General features: G+C 43.5%; 1 protein-coding gene across 1 annotated transcript in view; it reads left to right on the forward strand.

Moving 5' to 3' along the window:
• The window catches only part of F2 (coagulation factor II, thrombin), a 108,299-nt gene extending 92,200 nt beyond the window's left edge, over positions 1–16,099 (forward strand). Inside the window, exons 7-14 of the mRNA XM_063944540.1 lie at positions 603–905; positions 4,330–4,437; positions 7,302–7,428; positions 8,000–8,167; positions 9,470–9,643; positions 9,777–9,955; positions 10,713–10,783; positions 15,843–16,099. Of these exons, the coding sequence (XP_063800610.1) occupies positions 603–905; positions 4,330–4,437; positions 7,302–7,428; positions 8,000–8,167; positions 9,470–9,643; positions 9,777–9,955; positions 10,713–10,783; positions 15,843–15,977 (1,265 nt within the window). The 3' untranslated portion in view covers positions 15,978–16,099. The remainder of the gene's footprint in view (positions 1–602; positions 906–4,329; positions 4,438–7,301; positions 7,429–7,999; positions 8,168–9,469; positions 9,644–9,776; positions 9,956–10,712; positions 10,784–15,842) is intronic.
• Positions 16,100–17,889: the final 1,790 nt, after the last annotated feature.

Genomic DNA, 17,889 nt, shown 5'->3' on the forward strand with positions numbered 1-17,889 from the left:
GGTCGCTGGGTGGGAGGGGGCGGCACGGCGGCTTATGGCCGCCGTTATGGGGGCGCGGTCTGGCCAACGCAGGCGTCGCCGGACCATGCGGGGGCGGGCCGTAGTGGCTGCGTGACGTCACGTTTGCGATGCTTTTGCACTTCTGCGGGGGGGGCTGGCACTGACATGCGGGGCGGGCTAGGCCTGTCTGTAGCCCTGCAAAATCAACTCGGAATGACCCCCTTAGTCTTTTGCTATCTGCACTGGAGATTTGAAAAGGAAACAGCTGTTAATTTCTTACACCGTTGCTGTACTATGGTTCTGTGCATGTGCAATGAGAGCCAGTGCTGTTTGCACCCCTACTTCCATGTTCCTCTTGTTGTCGATACAGTGAGGGTATGTAGTGCAGAACCAGTGCGGTTGCTCCAGTCTCTAAAAGGCGAACCACACAGTGCTGCTACTTGAAAAGGGGAGGGATGTTGAATAAACTTTCATTTGTGCCTGGGTAAATTTTTTCATTGTTTTAAAATATGACTATGTGGGCTGTCTTTTCTTTAACACTGCGCTTTGTGATCAGGTGCCAGAACAATCCAGCTCTATAAACCAGGTTCTGATCTCCATAGGTAAGAAAGAGACTACAGTTGAGCCTATAAAACCACAGGTGGAAAAAGCGAAGGTGGATGACACAACCTGTGAGATGAATCGTGGCTTGCAATATGAGGGGACGCTGGCGGCCTCAGTGTCAGGTCTGCCGTGCTTGCCCTGGAACTCACCAGCAGTTGAGGTGCACAGCCGTAAGGACTTCCTGAAAGAGGTTGTGCTGAAAGAAAATTACTGCAGGAACCCGGATGGGGATGACGAGGGCGTATGGTGCTATGTATCACACCCCAATAAAACGTTTGAATATTGCAACTTAAATTATTGTGGTAAGCAATGCTGATAAACCACTTTCACGCTGTCTACCATAGAATAATGCATACTATGTCATATGTCAAATATTGGAAGGCATTTATTAATCAAACATTCATAATTTCAGGTGTGCATTATGTCTCAATGAGGTCCTATTTATTAAATAATGTGCAGATGTTAAAGAGCCCACAAATGTTTTAAGGATCGACCACAGCAGATATCTCCATATCTACCGCAGTCCCGACAAGATTAGCCGCAGACCCCATAGGTTTATGGGGGCTGCAATGCAGTTAGGTTTACCGAGTTCCGGAATGCGAAGCGTTCTAGAGTTTGGTCTCCGGCTACATTCTGCAGAAATTACCAGGAGAGGGATCTGGATGGCTGCCATACTTGCGTAGTCAGCAGAGCACATATGCACAGAATAGCCCTGGCCAGGGGCATAGCCAGAACTTTGTAGGCCCCAAAGCAACATTTTTAAGGGGCCCTTGCCCCAATACTTCTGGAGAGACACCTGTCCGCAGCAGTTGTTAATGTTCTGCCCCATAGTAGTGCTCTAGTTTATCTTTATGAACCATAGTAGTGCCCTAGTTTACATCATGTCACATTTTAGGGCTGCCAGTACACATTATGCAACTTAGTGCCTCCAATTCACATTATGCAGTATATGTAATGGATAACCCGCGCTTTAGAAATAATGTGGAGCTGCTCCTTTAAAAAATGGTAACAATAAAACGGAGTGAAAGGAGCGCTTAAGATGTATGAAAAAAAAAAAAAAAAAAAAAATAAGGGAAAAAGAAAATAATAATAAATTTAAATGAAAAATAATTTTTTTGCAAACACCTGTGAAAAGAAAAAATGGTTAGTGAGAAATGTTTACAGCACTTTCGTGCTAATGTGAGTAGTCCTGTGTGGGAGTCCTTTTTATAAATGCCGGCACTTTTGTCCGTACTGCGGCTGCAGTTGGGACGTCTAGCTAACTATCCCTATTGCTGCCTACCTTTCAGTCACGTCCAGACTGTAATTCTTTCTTGCGGATCGCGTCCTGCCGGCTGGTCCCAATGCTGGTGCACGCGCTCCCGTCTTTACACCTGTTCGGCGCAGGTGGGATGACGTCAGGGCTTCACTCACAGATTGTTTGCCAAACAATCTGTGAGTGAAGCCCTGACGTCATCCCACCTGCGCCGAACAGGTGTAAAGACGGGAGCGCGTGCACCAGCATTGGGACCAGCCGGCAGGACGCGATCCGCAAGAAAGAATTACAGTCTGGACGTGACTGAAAGGTAGGCAGCAATAGGGATAGTTAGCTAGACGTCCCAACTGCAGCCGCAGTACGGACAAAAGTGCCGGCATTTATAAAAAGGACTCCCACACAGGACTACTCACATTAGCACGAAAGTGCTGTAAACATTTCTCACTAACCATTTTTTCTTTTCACAGGTGTTTGCAAAAAAATTATTTTTCATTTAAATTTATTATTATTTTCTTTTTCCCTTATTTTTTTTTTTTTTTTTTTTTTCATACATCTTAAGCGCTCCTTTCACTCCGTTTTATTGTTCCAATTCACATTATGACATACAGGGGAGAATTCAATTGTTATCACCGCCCGATCTCCCATCTAAAGTGACGGGTGATCGAAGGGGCGATATTCAATTGATGCTGCTTATCATACTTATTATACCTATTAGTGTCAGGTTTAGCTGCATAAAGCAGCTAAACACGATTAAACTAATGGGCGCAATCACAAAAAGTGCCGTTTGGGTGACCAAACCGGTCACTTTTCGCACATTTCAGCTCGCCATCCCGGAGGATGCAAGCAGAAAATCCTGCGTCGTCAGTTGTTCGCGCTGGACAGGAGCAACAATTGAATAGCTCCATTGGACGAGCAGGAGAGACAGCTGCCAGCGCTAACAACTGAATTTCCCCCTCAGTATCTCCTGTTCATATTGTGCCACATTACAGTGCCCCAGTTCATATTTTGCCACATTACATTATAATGCCCTCAAATTAATTTTATACCATATTACAATGTAACTAGATATATGGAAGGCCCCAAGGCAAAAGCTTGAAAGGGCCCCTATGTACCACCCAATGGTTAAGAATGTATATGACACATGTAACTGTGACAGGGAAAGTAGGCCCCCTCTCAGCTCTGGACCCCATAGCAGCTGCACCCCTTGCACCTATTATAGCTACACCCTTGGCCTGGCTCCTGAAGAAGCAGCCACATCAAGTAGTCTATGTACCATAGGGATGCAGTTAAAATGCCAGCTGTCATTATCCCGACGTTTAGGATACTGGCGCCGGAATCCCAACAGGCGGCATTTTTCAGATGGCCAGAATCCAGACACCCTCCTGGTGTTCCCACTAGGTTGGTGGGTCCACGCCACCCACTGAATGGGAATAGAACCTGTGGCAAGCAAAGCTGTAGCGTGGTGAAGTGTGGCAAGCCCGCGCGGGGACTTGCTGACGGTAGACAGGATGCCGCTGTTGCAATACTGACAGCCAGCATCCTGTCTGACGGTTTATTATACCAGATCCTGTACCATGGGTATTGAAATCTGTCACAATTGATTCCTTCTGGTTACCATTCTTAATTAGGTTATTCATGTGTCCTGTCGTACATGAAATTGTACAATAACTTTATGCTCTGATTATGAAGCATTCAAAATATTCCTTCTTCCTTCTTTTCCTTTATATAGTACACTTCCGATTCATCCCTCCACATGGAAATGTTTGAGGATCTTACTGTCAGTTTAATGTTTAATCTCACCGTACTCTCATTTCCACTATGCCATAATGATTGTTTCGTACATTTCAAATGTTAGTCAGTTTAGTATAGGAGTTGTATGGTGAACTGAATAGTAACGAAAATGCTGACGTACGTTTCGCTCATAGCTTTGTGAAAGCAGATTGTATGTGGCTTGGCTACCAAAAGCCACTTTTTTGCAATGATTTTACACCACGTACAGTAGGTGTACCTTGTATACATATAATGTGCAGGTGATTACTTTTTCAGTCCTCCCCTCGTCCTCTCTTATAAAAGCAAAATAAATGTTTTATTACTGTGTTGCATAGTTTTAGCTTAATTGTTCTTGTATAGGGTCTTTTGTACTTTAAAACATATTTTACATTATGGTCATGATGTAATGAAATCCAAGTTCAGTGGCCGTGCGGGATGCCAGCCGAACTCTTTTTTTTCTTTTTTAAAGGGGCAATCATGTACAAGGCTAAACCATGCCGGTACATTACTGGCCCTTTAAAAACAACAACTGAGTACGTCTGGCATCCCGCATGGCCGCCGAACTCGGACTTCATTACATCTCGCCCTATATATTAACGGAAAGTTTTCATATTGTTCTTGCTTTTCTTTTTCTTTGTAACTTTATATATCCATCTCCTCTGAACACTGAACCTTGCATGTGTCACTGGGCTGATCTATAGCTGAGGAACCATGTTCTGACTGCGGCCAAGGAGGCCAGGCAGGCCGCACAGACGATACGCAGCACAAGACATTCTTTGATGCAGACTATTTTGGTCAAGGAGAGGCAGGTGAGGAAAATATTGTATGTAATATGAAAGTGTTACCAGATAATATGTCTTATTATAATCACTAAATAGAGATGTAAGAGTTCAGCCCTGGGTCCACTCTGCACCCTGGTATTTATCATGCTGTTCATACTCACAGCATCACTGAAAATACAACTCAACTCAGGAAAAGCAAATGTGGAGTAGTAGAGGGAGAGAGTGCCAAGAGTTTCATTTATTATTTATATCATATTATTGTTTGTAATTAAACTCATTTTAACACTGTGTCCATGGATTTGAGCATTTCTGCATGCCTGGTAGGGTTTTATAAGCGGTCGGCGAGCTCCCTTGAGAAATTTCTCCCTGAAGAAATTGTTTTAGTACAAAGAAATGCGCCAGGTTTGCTGGTTGAATTTTAGGGTTGTGTTGTACACTTGATAATAAGTTTGCAGTTTACTTTACTTTACAATCCTGTAGGGATTTGTACTTGTGATCATGTGATGCTGACATTACCTGGCGCCAAAAGCAACCAATCCAGTCTATTTAAATCCCATTATTGGGGAAATGTACTAAGCCTTTCACAGATTAGCCACAACTCACACTGTGTGTTTGCATCTACTGATGTTCTTCTGACCTTGATTGGTATTTGACCTGCTCTTTGCTAGACTGCTTGGCTTGCATGAACCATCTTGTTTGACCTTGGCTAATAACCTTGCTACTATCTGAATAATCCCCTGGTAAAACTCTTCTGTGCACTGTTGCACTAAGAACCAGTGGAGGAGGTCACGACCAGTATACTAAGGGCCTAATTCAAGGTTGATTGCAAAACAACATTTTCCTCTAATGAACAAAACCATGTGCACTGCAGGTGGGGCATGTGTAACATGTGCGGAGAGAGTTAGATTTGGGTGGGTTATATTGATTCTGTGCAGGGTAAATACAGGCTGCTTTATTTTTACACTGCAATTTAGATTTCAGTTTGTACACACCCCACCCAAATCAAACTCTCTCTGCACATATTATATTTGCCCCACCTGCAGATATAACAGTGCACATGGTTTTGCCCATTAGAGGAAAATGTTGTTTTGCAATATACCTTGAATTAGGCCCTATGTGCGCTGAAGCCTAAATGTCCTTTCTGGGTTCCCTGGTGAACGCCACCTATTGTACTAGGTAGATAAACTCTTAGCTGCTAGTAAAGAGTCCATTATCCTAAACTCTGAGAGCAAAATATTAAGAGTCCATTTACTATGGTTCTGGTACTGGGATTATTCCAAGATTGTCAGTGAGGACACATGATTATTCTTACGAGTATTCGTTGCTAATCTGCAGATTTCAGATGTGTGACTCGTGTTTTCCTTATTGCATTCGAAGGTCTAATATGCTCTTGGGAGAGATCTGCTGATGTAGGTTATATGAGTACCATGCAATGTCATTATCACTGTACTGTAATATGGAGGCAGCGCTGAGTTGTACATTGAATTAAAATATTAGTGAAGAATAACAATAGTTAATGTATTTGGTTCAATTAATACATACAATGTATTCAAATACATACATTACATCATACTGCAGTGTCCAGTACAGTTATACAATTCTTTTGCACATAAGAAGTATAATATTAAAATATCACCAGAATATGATAATATTTGTCTTTCCAGTTTAAATAAACAGCTAACTCTTCCTAATAACCTAAATCTCCATAAGGAAATACAAATCCCATAGTAAACAATGGGCGGTGCAAATATATATACACAGAAATAGGAGAGGTGATTAGCATGTGATATTGTACAGTTTTGTGATGGTAGTACAGACTATGTTGCCAGAATCAGCCTCCAGTGTGGAAGATACACAAGATGAGCCGGTTAGAGTAAGAATCCATTTGAGGGAAGAGCTGGACCAAATAAGTGTGGAGGAAAAACTGGTACAGCAAGAGTTCCCAGCCATATGCGTTTTGTCACTGTAGTATAGGACTTCATCAGAGGGCAAAAGTAATATGGGATCCTGTAGCAGAGCTTTATGTAGGGTCATCCTTCATAAAATCATTACCTGTAACTGTTTCAACATAAAATAATGAACGAACAACACACACACACACACACACACACACACACACACACACACACACACACACGCTGATACAAGTTGAACACCAGTCCATTGCAATTGTGACTAGTTATGCTCCGTAGCCAGGCTCTCAAATCTGGGAGTAATTCTAACACCCCTTTACCACCTGAGTACCGGGTCCGATCCGGGATGTTTAACCCGGCTACAACCCGCGCAAGCCACAAGCAACTCAGTCACATTTCCCTGTGCAGCTGAATGGGCATAACCAGGTGGTGATGGGGCAGAAAGAGCCTGTAGATGGAATTGCAGGCTATCTGAGTTACATGTACACAGAGATTTATCTGATTTCAGATCGATCTCTTGCAGCAAGGATAGGGCTGATGTAAGTGAATGCTTATAATTATGACGGGTATGGATTCAAATGTATGGATAAGGGAGGTACGGTTGTATAGATGGGTACAACTGTGTGTACTGGCACATATTCACATTTAGGTGGTGAACACGGTGCAGATGCAGTTATAGATGACTTGGGTCCAGCTCTAAGAGGGACTACAGTGAGGAAGCTGTGACACATTCGGGGCTGTCATCTATGTATGTCTGATTTCTAGTGATGAGCGGATTCGGTTTTACTCGGTTTTACTCGGTTCTCAAAACAGAATCTTATTGACTCACTGATGTCACGTGTTTTGGATAGCCAATAAGATTCTGTTTTGAGAACCGAGTAAAACCGAGTAAAACCGAATCCGCTCATCACTACTGATTTCACTGTTGTTATGGCTGGTAATGTTCATTTATGTTATCACTGTGGTCTCTGAGTGCAGTGTGTGGACTGAGGCCACTCTTTGAACAGAAGAAAATAGAGGACAATACCGAGCACGATCTCCTGGACTCCTACATCCAAGGCCGAGTTGTTAATGGAGAGGAGGCCAAGCAAGGTAGTGCACCATGGTAAGAGAACAAGGTCTGGGTTTATTAACACATATTGTTTCACTGGAGTCTGATGTATGAATATAAATAATCTCTATTGAATTCAAGAATGAACGTTATTTGGCTTGTAAATTAAAAATAGCTGTACAGCTTTAAGCGAGCGGTGTGAGTGAAGGCCTACGGGCCTCAATCTAGACTCCCAGACATACTTGCTTACTCTTACGGAAAATCAAGGAGACTTCCCATTTTTGGGGCACTCTCTAGGGCTCCTTTAGAGGGCAGACCAGCCTATGAGTTCGGCCCACTTCCCTAAGGCTCCATAGTGCAATTCTCTGTGATTCGTGACATCAAGGCTCCGCCACTGCTGCACTATCATTGCCACAAATCATGGCATTATACAGAAATTGATGGATACACAAATACATCATTGACTGAGCCACGTCTCGCACACATGAGCCTTCCCCTGCGGCATCTCCCAAGGGGCCCTGGTAAAAAAAAAAAGCCAGCAACAATGTTCTCATCTGGGACCTAGCTAACCTGTATTATGTTTTAGAATAACTTTATATGCCATCTAACCTTTTACTGTTCACAGGCAGGTGATGTTGTTTAAGAGAAGTCCTCAGGAGCTGCTTTGTGGGGCCAGTCTCATAAGTGACCGCTGGGTGCTGACAGCTGCTCACTGCATCTTCTACCCTCCCTGGGATAAGAATTTCACAGTTGACGACCTTCTGGTGCGGATAGGAAAACACTATCGTACAAAGTAAGAGAACAGCCGTATTCATGACTCATTTGTTTATACAGTCCCATTTACCAATTATACAGCTCCATTTACCAACAATGTTACAAAACGTCACTGACAAGTAATATCATACAGTTCCTATTCATCACTATATCATATGATGTGATGGCTGATAATCATTACATCGCAACCAATCGATGGTTACTTTGTGCATGTCTACATTAGTTGTCCTGTGGACACAACTTCCAGGTATCCGCAGCTGCACAGAAGCAGCCAGCCATCGGATGGGCATCGGAAAGCTGCATCCAATAGATGCCAACCACTGAATACCCACAATTTGATTAACAAAATTATTTCTGATGGGTGTAGCCATTGTCTTCCAATGTCCATCCCTTGCACAGGGGAGCACTGAAAGGTGGTTACAAAGTACCCAAGGCTGTCTAGTAGCCCATTTCTGGTAGGGGCACATGTACAGTGAGCCTGGGAATTTGTCATCTGACCAGGGCCGGATTAAGCCCTGGGAGTGGGGGGCCTGGGGCACTTAAGACAGGGGGGCCCTGGTGGTGGGGGAGGGGGTATATTAGAGTGTGCATACCTCTTAACATGACCCATTCTGGGAGGGACAAAATGCTCTCTACCTGGACTTCCCTTTTAATATATGTCTGGCATCACATGTGTTGAACTATTTCATTAATAAAAAAGGTATTTCCAACAAAAATGATTACAATCATAAATTAAGACTTGAAAGAGGGGGGCCCGGGGTACAGTATGCCCTGCATACTTAATCTGGCTGTGCATCTGACCACACCCGCTATGCCAGGGTTCTACAGATTTCCCAGCAGCCCATCTTGCTGTAAAACCTGGATTGTCATTTGTATTGACCGAACATTAGAGGTCTATCCGACTGAGAATTGATTGTAGTTATGCAAAAATGTGTAGACTCACTTCTGTGCAAGCCCTGTATGGTAAAAATAGCTATTTGCGTCTCTAAAGAGAAAACTATCCGAATTAGGCCATGTTAAACTAATTGTCAGTGGGCAAATTAGCCTTTTATTATGTCTATTAATGGAGTTATAAACTACTGTGACTGTAGCAGTGACTCCAGCCATGGAGGCGAAGGAGTTCTGGCAACTGGAACCCTCCCTAAGTGTGCCACTGGTAATGACTTGATTTTATGTTGATTTTAAAATATGCAACGTTTTAGTTTTCTTAAATTACCCATTTAAATAAATTGTAAATCTACATAATAATAATAATAATAATAATAATAATAATCAGTTTATAGTAAATATTAATGTTGGCTGTTTTTTCCTGTCCATGTAGGTACGAGAGAGCAACAGAGAAAATTCTGCAGCTTGAGCGCATTATTGTTCATTCCAAATATAACTGGAAAGAAAATCTTGACCGCGATATTGCACTTATGCAACTGAAAAAGCCTCTAAGCTTCACCAACTATATCCATCCTGTCTGCCTGCCCACTCTGGAGATCGCACAGAGGTAAGGGACCCTCTGGTAATCCGCTAATGCTTTGGTCAAGGCAACAAATGACCTCCAAATTCTGACATACTCTTCTTGAAATTAATGTGTCTGGTCCTTTCAATATCTGACAGAAGTGGTCTCTATACTGTAGGTTAGAGCATTCGGGCCACAAAGGTAGAGTTACAGGATGGGGGAACCTTAAGGAATCATGGACGACGGGAGGCCCACAGCTGCCCCAGATCCTACAGCAGATAAACCTTCCCCTTGTCGACCAGGATAAATGCAAAGCCTCCACTAAGATAAAAGTAACAGAAAACATGTTCTGTGCAGGTAAGTGGATTTTCTGGATAACATTTTTTTTTTATTTGTTTTTATTTTTTAACTTATTTATTTTATAATTAACCCTTTCTTGCCTATAAGGCATTTTCATTCTCTTTTCTCCATGCTTTGATTTGCTAGATACACACAGATTGGCAGTGGCCAGTTGCGTCACTATGGGTGATGACAAGCAGTGCCTTAGGTGCGCGCACGCATAAAAGGGTGTGGGCTCATTTCCATGAAACCACGACCCCTGATGTGTGACGTTTTGGGGGCATAACTGCAGCTGCCAGGCGGTCCCCAGCCTATTCCTGGTCTCCCTTCACAGTTGGGCTGCTTGGTGACACCATTTAAATAGCAATTTTTCTATTTTGTTGTCACCCGGAGCTGCCCGTACTCCTCTAGTTACGCCACTGGCAGTGGTGGGGATAAGCAGTGACAACACTCTTTCTGTTTTGTGTCATGTTTCACCCTCAATGACTGTAATGTAGGGTTTCTCAACCTTGGTCTTCAAGGCAGACTAACAGTCCAGGTTTTAGTTATAGCCAGGCTACAGCACAGATAGTTAAATAAAAATAACTGAGGTACTAATTAAGTCACCTGTGGTCAAGCATGGATATCACTAAAACCTGGACTGTTAGTGTGCTTTGAGGATTGAGGTTGGGAACTCCTGGTGTAATGTCTGTGAGTCTTTGCTTCACTGATGTCATGGAAAAGGATGGGCTGTCAGTGGACTACACACACAAATGTCATCTATATCATTTAATAGGTTACAGTCCTGAGGACGACACAAGAGGTGATGCCTGCGAAGGGGACAGTGGAGGTCCCTTTGTCATGAAGGTAAGGACTAGCTGACTTGATAATTATGTCTGAATTGCATTAATCTTTACTCTACCTCTGACCACTCAGTGTTTAATGTCCTCTGTCCTTAATAAAGCTATTTCTCATTTGTACACCTGTCCTGTCAGTGGCGGTCAGTGGACCTGCTCTTCAGTATTAAATAAATACTTCTTCTCTGCACCCTATTTAATATATTTAAACAAAATTATGTATCAAAGCAAACCAGCAGATTTCTCAATATCCAGTGTATTTCGTAAGACTTTAACTAGTGTGGTAAACAGTTTACACCAGCCATTAGCAGTTCCGAAGATATATTAACCCTCAACTTGGAGCACTTGATACAGTTTGATAAATGCAGACCCAGGTCCACACTACCCTATTTGGTCACTGGGCAGGTAATTCTGGTAAAACCAGTGTTTCTCCCGAAAGTTTTACATCATTCTCAATTATGCATATGCCAAAAAATATTTCAATAAGATGACCTCTGTTGTCATTGTATTATTATGGGGCCCATGGTCATGCTAGGCTCAGGTCATAAATACTACTACTGGGAATAGAGGTGACTAGCATTCCCCAACTTACAGAACTATTATAGAGTTTCCCGTTTTAGTCTGTATTGGTTCCAGTTAGATGGAGACCAAGAACCAGACTTCTTCTCCATCCATTCTTACAGGATACTTGAAACTGAGTATAGTAGTCATTTAAAGGTGGACCCACTGTTGCACCAGGACACCCCCAAACATGATTGTGGTGCAAGCTAAGATGACCTTGGTTGGCCAGAACCATACTTCTGTCAGACCACTGTTCTGTACCACATTACATGAACAAGGGGGAAGCCTTGGCACCTGGGTTACATGTATTTAGATAATGTTATTAAGTCCTTTGATAACATAACACACAATTCTTCATACTCCTACATTACCTTTTTTATCATCACTATTGCTGAATGATTTACTGATCCCCTCCGATTCATTAGTTGCAAGGTATTTCTTACATGGCAGGCAGAAGCCAAAGACCAGCAAAGTCTGATATTCTCCACTGAATGAGTCCACGCACCCTTTGGCGGAGACGTTGGTCCCTTGGATGACTGTTTGGCTAGAGATCCCAAAGAGTCGTAATCTCCCCGCAGTTACACATCTTATACAGGGTCTACCTGCTGTAGAAGTTATTTACCTTGAATGATTACTGGAAATAACTCATTGCTATTGCTAGTATGATCTTATGAGCTCCCTGGTAGCCCTTATTCTTGACATGTACTTAATGAACCCTAATTTCTTCACAGCCATATGGTTCTTGCCCATGAACTCATCTTGGTTCCAGAGGCCTAAATTAGTAAACACCAATCTCCCAAGATTGCATACTTGCATACAGGATGCCCAAATAAATACATTCATATATGGGAGCCCTGACTAGAGGAACCAGTTATGCCCATTTCTGTAACTCTAGGGACCCCTTAGGCCTAGGGCACATTTGTCCCCTTCCCTCATAATAAACTTTAATCTAATGCTCCCCTAGTTTCTCAGCTTCCCTCTACCTCTCCATGAGTATCACGTCACAATGCTAGCAATGCTTTACTGTATCACTCAGCATTGTTTAATTTTGAGACCAGATTATGGGGCGATTAATCAAACCTAATAAGGAAAAATTTAACTGTTTTTCATATCAACCAATCAGATTCTTGCTATCCATTTCTAGAATGTGATAGATAAATGGTAGCTAGAATCTGTTTGTTTGCAGTGGGCAACATCTTTACTTTTCCTTTTTAGAAGGTTTAAATCTCTACATATAAGTAGGCTTGCCCTAATATGCCTTTAATTCGAGACACCTAGGATTTACAAAGGTTCTGTGGCTTATTAAAACGGGTATGAGTCGTTGAGTTGACTCAACTTAGGTCGACAGTCATTAGGACGACCATGGAAGGTTGACATGCATTAGGCTGACATGGCCATTAGGTCGACATGTACTAGGTCGACAGGTCAAAAGATCGACATGGGTTTTTTTGACTTTTTTTGTGTCGTTTTCTTCGTAAAGTGAACCCCAGTTAGTGCACTGTGTTCCCTCACATGGCTCGCTACACTCGCCATGCTTTGGGCAAGGTGCCTCGCTCTGCTACCGCTGCGCTCGGCACAGATTACCGTTCCCAGTTGTAGTCCACGTGGATCATCAAGTATGAAAAAGTCCAAAAAATGAAGAAAAATGTAAAAAACTCATGTAGACCTTTTGACCTGTTGACCTAGTACATGTCGATCTATTGACCATGTCGACATTCAGTGGTTGACCTAATGACTGTCGACCTAAACTGTGTCGACCTAACGACCGTATCCCATTAAAATTAGGGGAAATGCAGGCCTGAATCAAGCCAGTCACAGATCCTGTGTAGATTACAGGTGTCCCGGATTAAAGTGATATTATGGCAAGACTACATAAGTGATGTAACACTTGCTTAATGTACCACTGTAATATTGTGTAACTTATTGCACTTGTAAATTCCTTCAATAAAAGAAAGTTCTTAATCTCCAAAAACAAAATCAAAAAGAAAAAAATCCCTAGAATATCTGAAATGAGGAAGTTGCTGGCCCTTACTTTGATTTGCACCTTTTTTTCCCAAGGTTTTAGAATTAATACATTTATTTAAAATATATCAACCCCTATTAGGTAACTGGCAGAGCCACAGTGCTCCTATATCTGTGACCCCTGCAGCTCCCATGACACTCACCCCCTGTAGAACTGTGAATAATTATGTTGCTCTGTAGAAATGTGCCACTAAACCAGACTGTACAGCTACTGTGGCTTGGTATGGTTACAAAATCAGGACCGTTTCTTGGGGTGGGCGAGCTGTGCAACCGCATGGGGCGCCCGCCGCGGCACTAACTGTGGCTCCCAGCTTCCCCCTCCTCCATCTCCCCGAGTACCCCACTCAGGGAATGGAGTTTTGTGGAATGACACGGTTGCGTCGTGACGTCACGACGCAACGGTGTCATTCCGCGAAACTCAGCCCCCCCGAGCGGAGTACAGAGGAGTAGGGGGAACCAAGTTAGGAAGAGGGAGAGGCGGCCAGCGCGATGAGCGACTGGTGAGGCGGGCCGAAGAGCGGGAATCGCCTCTGTAAGTATACCCTCTCTCTCTCTCTCTCTCTCTCAGTGCCATAATGTGTAAAATGGGGACACCTGCCGTAATGTGTAAAATGGGGACCCTTGCCTGCCGTAATGTTTAAAAAGGGGACACTTGCCTGCCGTAATGTGGAAAATGGGGACTCTTGCCTGCCGTAATGTGGAAAATGGGGACTCTTGCCTGCTGTATTGTGTGAAATGGGGACTCTTGCCTGCCGTAATGTGTGAAATGGGGACTCTTGCCTGCCGTAATGTGTGAAATGGGGACTTGCCTGCTGTATTGTGTGAAATGGGGACTCTTGCCTGCCGTAATGTGTGAAATGGGGACTCTTGCCTGCCGTAATGTATAAAATGGGGACTCTTGCCTGCCTTTATGTGGAAAATGGGGACTCTTGCCTGCCGTAATGTGGGGATTTAATGTATCAAAGGCATTGCGGTGTGTGTGGCATAATATGGTGCAGGGGGCATTACTGTGTGGGGCTTAATGTGGTAGAATTTTTTTTTTCCTATGGTGGCTGTGATCTGTTGGAGCAGGGTCAAACACTGGATTGTGAGGCAGTCTTTTCAAATGAGACCACGCCCATTTAAATGAGACCACGCCCATTTAAATAGAGGCCACACCCATCACCGGGGGGGGGGGGTTCTAGGTGGGGGGCTCATTTTTTTCTTTATGTCATGGTTGGGGAGCACATTTTTAAATCTCGAACTGGGAGCCAAATTGGCTAGAAACAGCCCTGTACAAAATCTATTCTAGGCTGTCATCCCCTGCCACTTAAATATTACTGGGGCCATAAGGGAAGATCCTCAAGCACTTAAGGGGGGTACACACGGAGAGATCCGTGCTTAAAATCTAAGCAATCTTGCTAGATTGCTTAGATTTTAAGCACGGATCTGCCGTGTGTATGCCCTCCAGCGATAGCGATGCGCGGGGCTATCGCCGATGCTAGATTGAGCTGCATGCAGGCTCAATCTAGCAGGTCGCTCACTTCACCGTTGTGTGAGGTGAGCGGCCCCCCGTCGGCATTCCCCCTCGCTCAGCACATCGCGCTGTGCTGAGCGGGGTGAGAGATGTGTGCTGAGCGGTCTGTGTTAAGATCGCTCAGCACACATCTCTCCCGTGAGTACCCCCCTTTAGACACGTGTGTCCACACGCCAGTTTTGTGCCATAAGCAGGGACTTAAAAAAGAAGCCAAATAAGTGCCATTTGCATTTAGTGGATCAAAATGAATGAATGTTATACTGCAGAGCTTACTTTTAGAGGCTGTGTACACACTAGTAAGATGTATGCCACGGGAGGCATATAATATGCCGGCTGTCAGGATCCTGGCGTTCAGTATCCCGGTGCTGGAATCCCGACAGCTGGCATACCGACAACTATTCTCTCTCTTGGGGGGTCCACGACCCCCCTGGAGGGAGAATAAATAACGAGCCTGCAAGCTGCTCTTTTGCGCTCGCCCCACTGCCGGCATGCCGGCGGTCGGGATCCCGGCGCCGGTATGCTGGGCGCTGGGATCCCGACAGCTGGCATAACATACTACACTTGTATGCCCCGTGCAATATTGTATACAATTTCCCGACATACGATATTGAGCATACACACTATACAATGAAATAATTAGATAAGATGAAATTATATCTTAAGGGGCTGGAGTTGTTTATAAGGGAGCAAAAGCAGAAGAAGAAGAAGGAGGGTCCAAGCTGACGTCAACGCCCCAAAATTGTGCGGTTGTATGTACACACTACAAAAAAGCTCATGATATTGCACCATCAAGACTGCATGCAGGTCGGATGTTGGATGTCCACGGGTGCGTGCATCATATGATACAATGTGTGTACACACTATGCGATATTGTATGCAATATCTCATAGTGTGTATGCAGCTTAACATTTGGGGGCATTCCATCTTACAAGAACTGCATGCCAAGTTACAAAACCTCTTCTCTTCCTAGGACCCAATAACCGGCCGCTGGTACCAGATGGGCATTGTGTCATGGGGTGAAGGATGTGACCGTGACGGGAAGTACGGTTTCTACGCAAATGTGCGCCGCCTGCGAAAATGGATTATGAAGTCCATAGAGAGTTAGAGCAACAGGGATGTTCCTATGCACTGATCTGCCAAACCATAGACCATGAGGCTTCTCATTGTATTCCAACTCAGCGTAACCAAGCAGTCTTTATGCATGTCAATAAAATGGTTGAAACACTTCCTCTCTGACTTTGTGTCATAACAATGTGAACAGTATATAATGGTCCCATAATATAGAGGTGTGCTCCAGCAGCATTTCTTCACTGATTATTTTTTTTTGTGGAAGTAGTTGATTTGGAAGGATGAATGGATTATGGGCAGAGCTATTTGCCAGGACCGTAGAGCCTGTGTTGGTACTAGGTTCTCTGCAGATCTCAAACCCTCATTGTGTAATACAAGCCTTGATGCGATTAGCCAGCCTATTGCTGCTTGTAACTCTGTACAGAACATTTAATGTGTAATTCAATTTAAATATTTGATATTTCTAGAAATCTTTATTTGGTATTTAACATGAATTAGTTGCAGCGCAATGCAACAGAATATGTACAACTAACAGGGCTAGGGACACAAACACACAAACAAACACACACACACACACACACACACACACACACACACACACACAATCACACTCACCCTCTGGGGAGCACAGACCTCAGTATCAAGCATCCATGAGGAAGTACTGGATCCAGTTCAGTAAGTCTGGTGTTTACCAGGATGCCACACAAGGAGGTCTTCGCTGTTGACACCATGCAGGTTGCAGTTCTTTGTGTATCTAGTACCAGATGTGACCAACAGGAACTGATGACAATGAGAAATGAGCAGGGGCAAATGCAGGATTTTTGCGTGGGGAAAATAATTTAACGAGCATTGTCGTAACACAAATACTGCCACAACATATGTTTTGTTATTGCCATCTCAGGATGGCAATAACTGGTCTGGGCCATATATTACGGGAATCCCTTCAGGCCTGAGGAGGTGTGCTTTCTGTAATATCACTGTGCCAAATGTGGGGGGCACATTAAGTGTATTAATTATATCTGTACCATGGAGATCAAACAAATCAGACCCTTTAATACTCTAAAGGCCCCAACACATGGCATCAAATTTTAAACAATGTGGGATGTTTCTGACCGATAGGGAGTCACATTGTTTAAAAACTGTCCGTGCATAGGCATGAAAATGATGCGATGCGTGCACCTGCAGCTCGTCCGTCATATCCTTAGATCTTTTGAACATGCAGAAAGTTCTGAGTAGGTGGTGAACGATGCCATGCTTCCAAATGCAGCATGCTCCCCCTTGCCGTCACACTTGCTGATGCCAGCACCCCGTTAGGTCCCGTCACTCGGGATGTGTCATTTGGGGGCACATCATGCTTTGTGTGTGAGCCTTCGTGGATTTTAATAAACCTTGAATTATTTCGCCCATGACGAATCTCCAAGTCATCTAACTTGGATTCCATTGTGGCATTAAATTGGGCTAGTGCCTTGGCCGAATTCTGAAGTGCCAAAATGGCATCTCCATTGTTACAAGTACGCTGTTCGACTTTAACAAGCCATTTTGTGAACCTCAAGATGGGTCAAAATTGCATTAACAGATGTTTGAATTGTATCTAATTTTTCATCTATTTGAGAGACTTGCGCTGAGGAGAGTACCCTAGAGGATTTGACAATAGTCTGGGAAGGAGGGCTCTCTGATGGTGTGGCCGATGGGAAAGTATACCCTGAGACATTAGGTAATAATTATTCCCTAGTAGGAATTGGTTCGTTGTCTTGCTATGTTTATTCCTCATATTGTTGCCTTGATTTTTGTCCAAAAATTAGTTAAAATTTTGAGGAAATATTTAGGTCAGAAAAAGTTATATGCCCGCTGGATGATACTGTGGATATAGTGGACATCTAAATCCCTGAAAAATAACGTAATACTAATAAACGTAAAATCACAATCAGAAACCAAAAAAATATACAGTA

This window comes from Pseudophryne corroboree, chromosome 11 (assembly GCF_028390025.1).
Source record: "Pseudophryne corroboree isolate aPseCor3 chromosome 11, aPseCor3.hap2, whole genome shotgun sequence".
NCBI lineage: Eukaryota > Metazoa > Chordata > Amphibia > Anura > Myobatrachidae > Pseudophryne > Pseudophryne corroboree.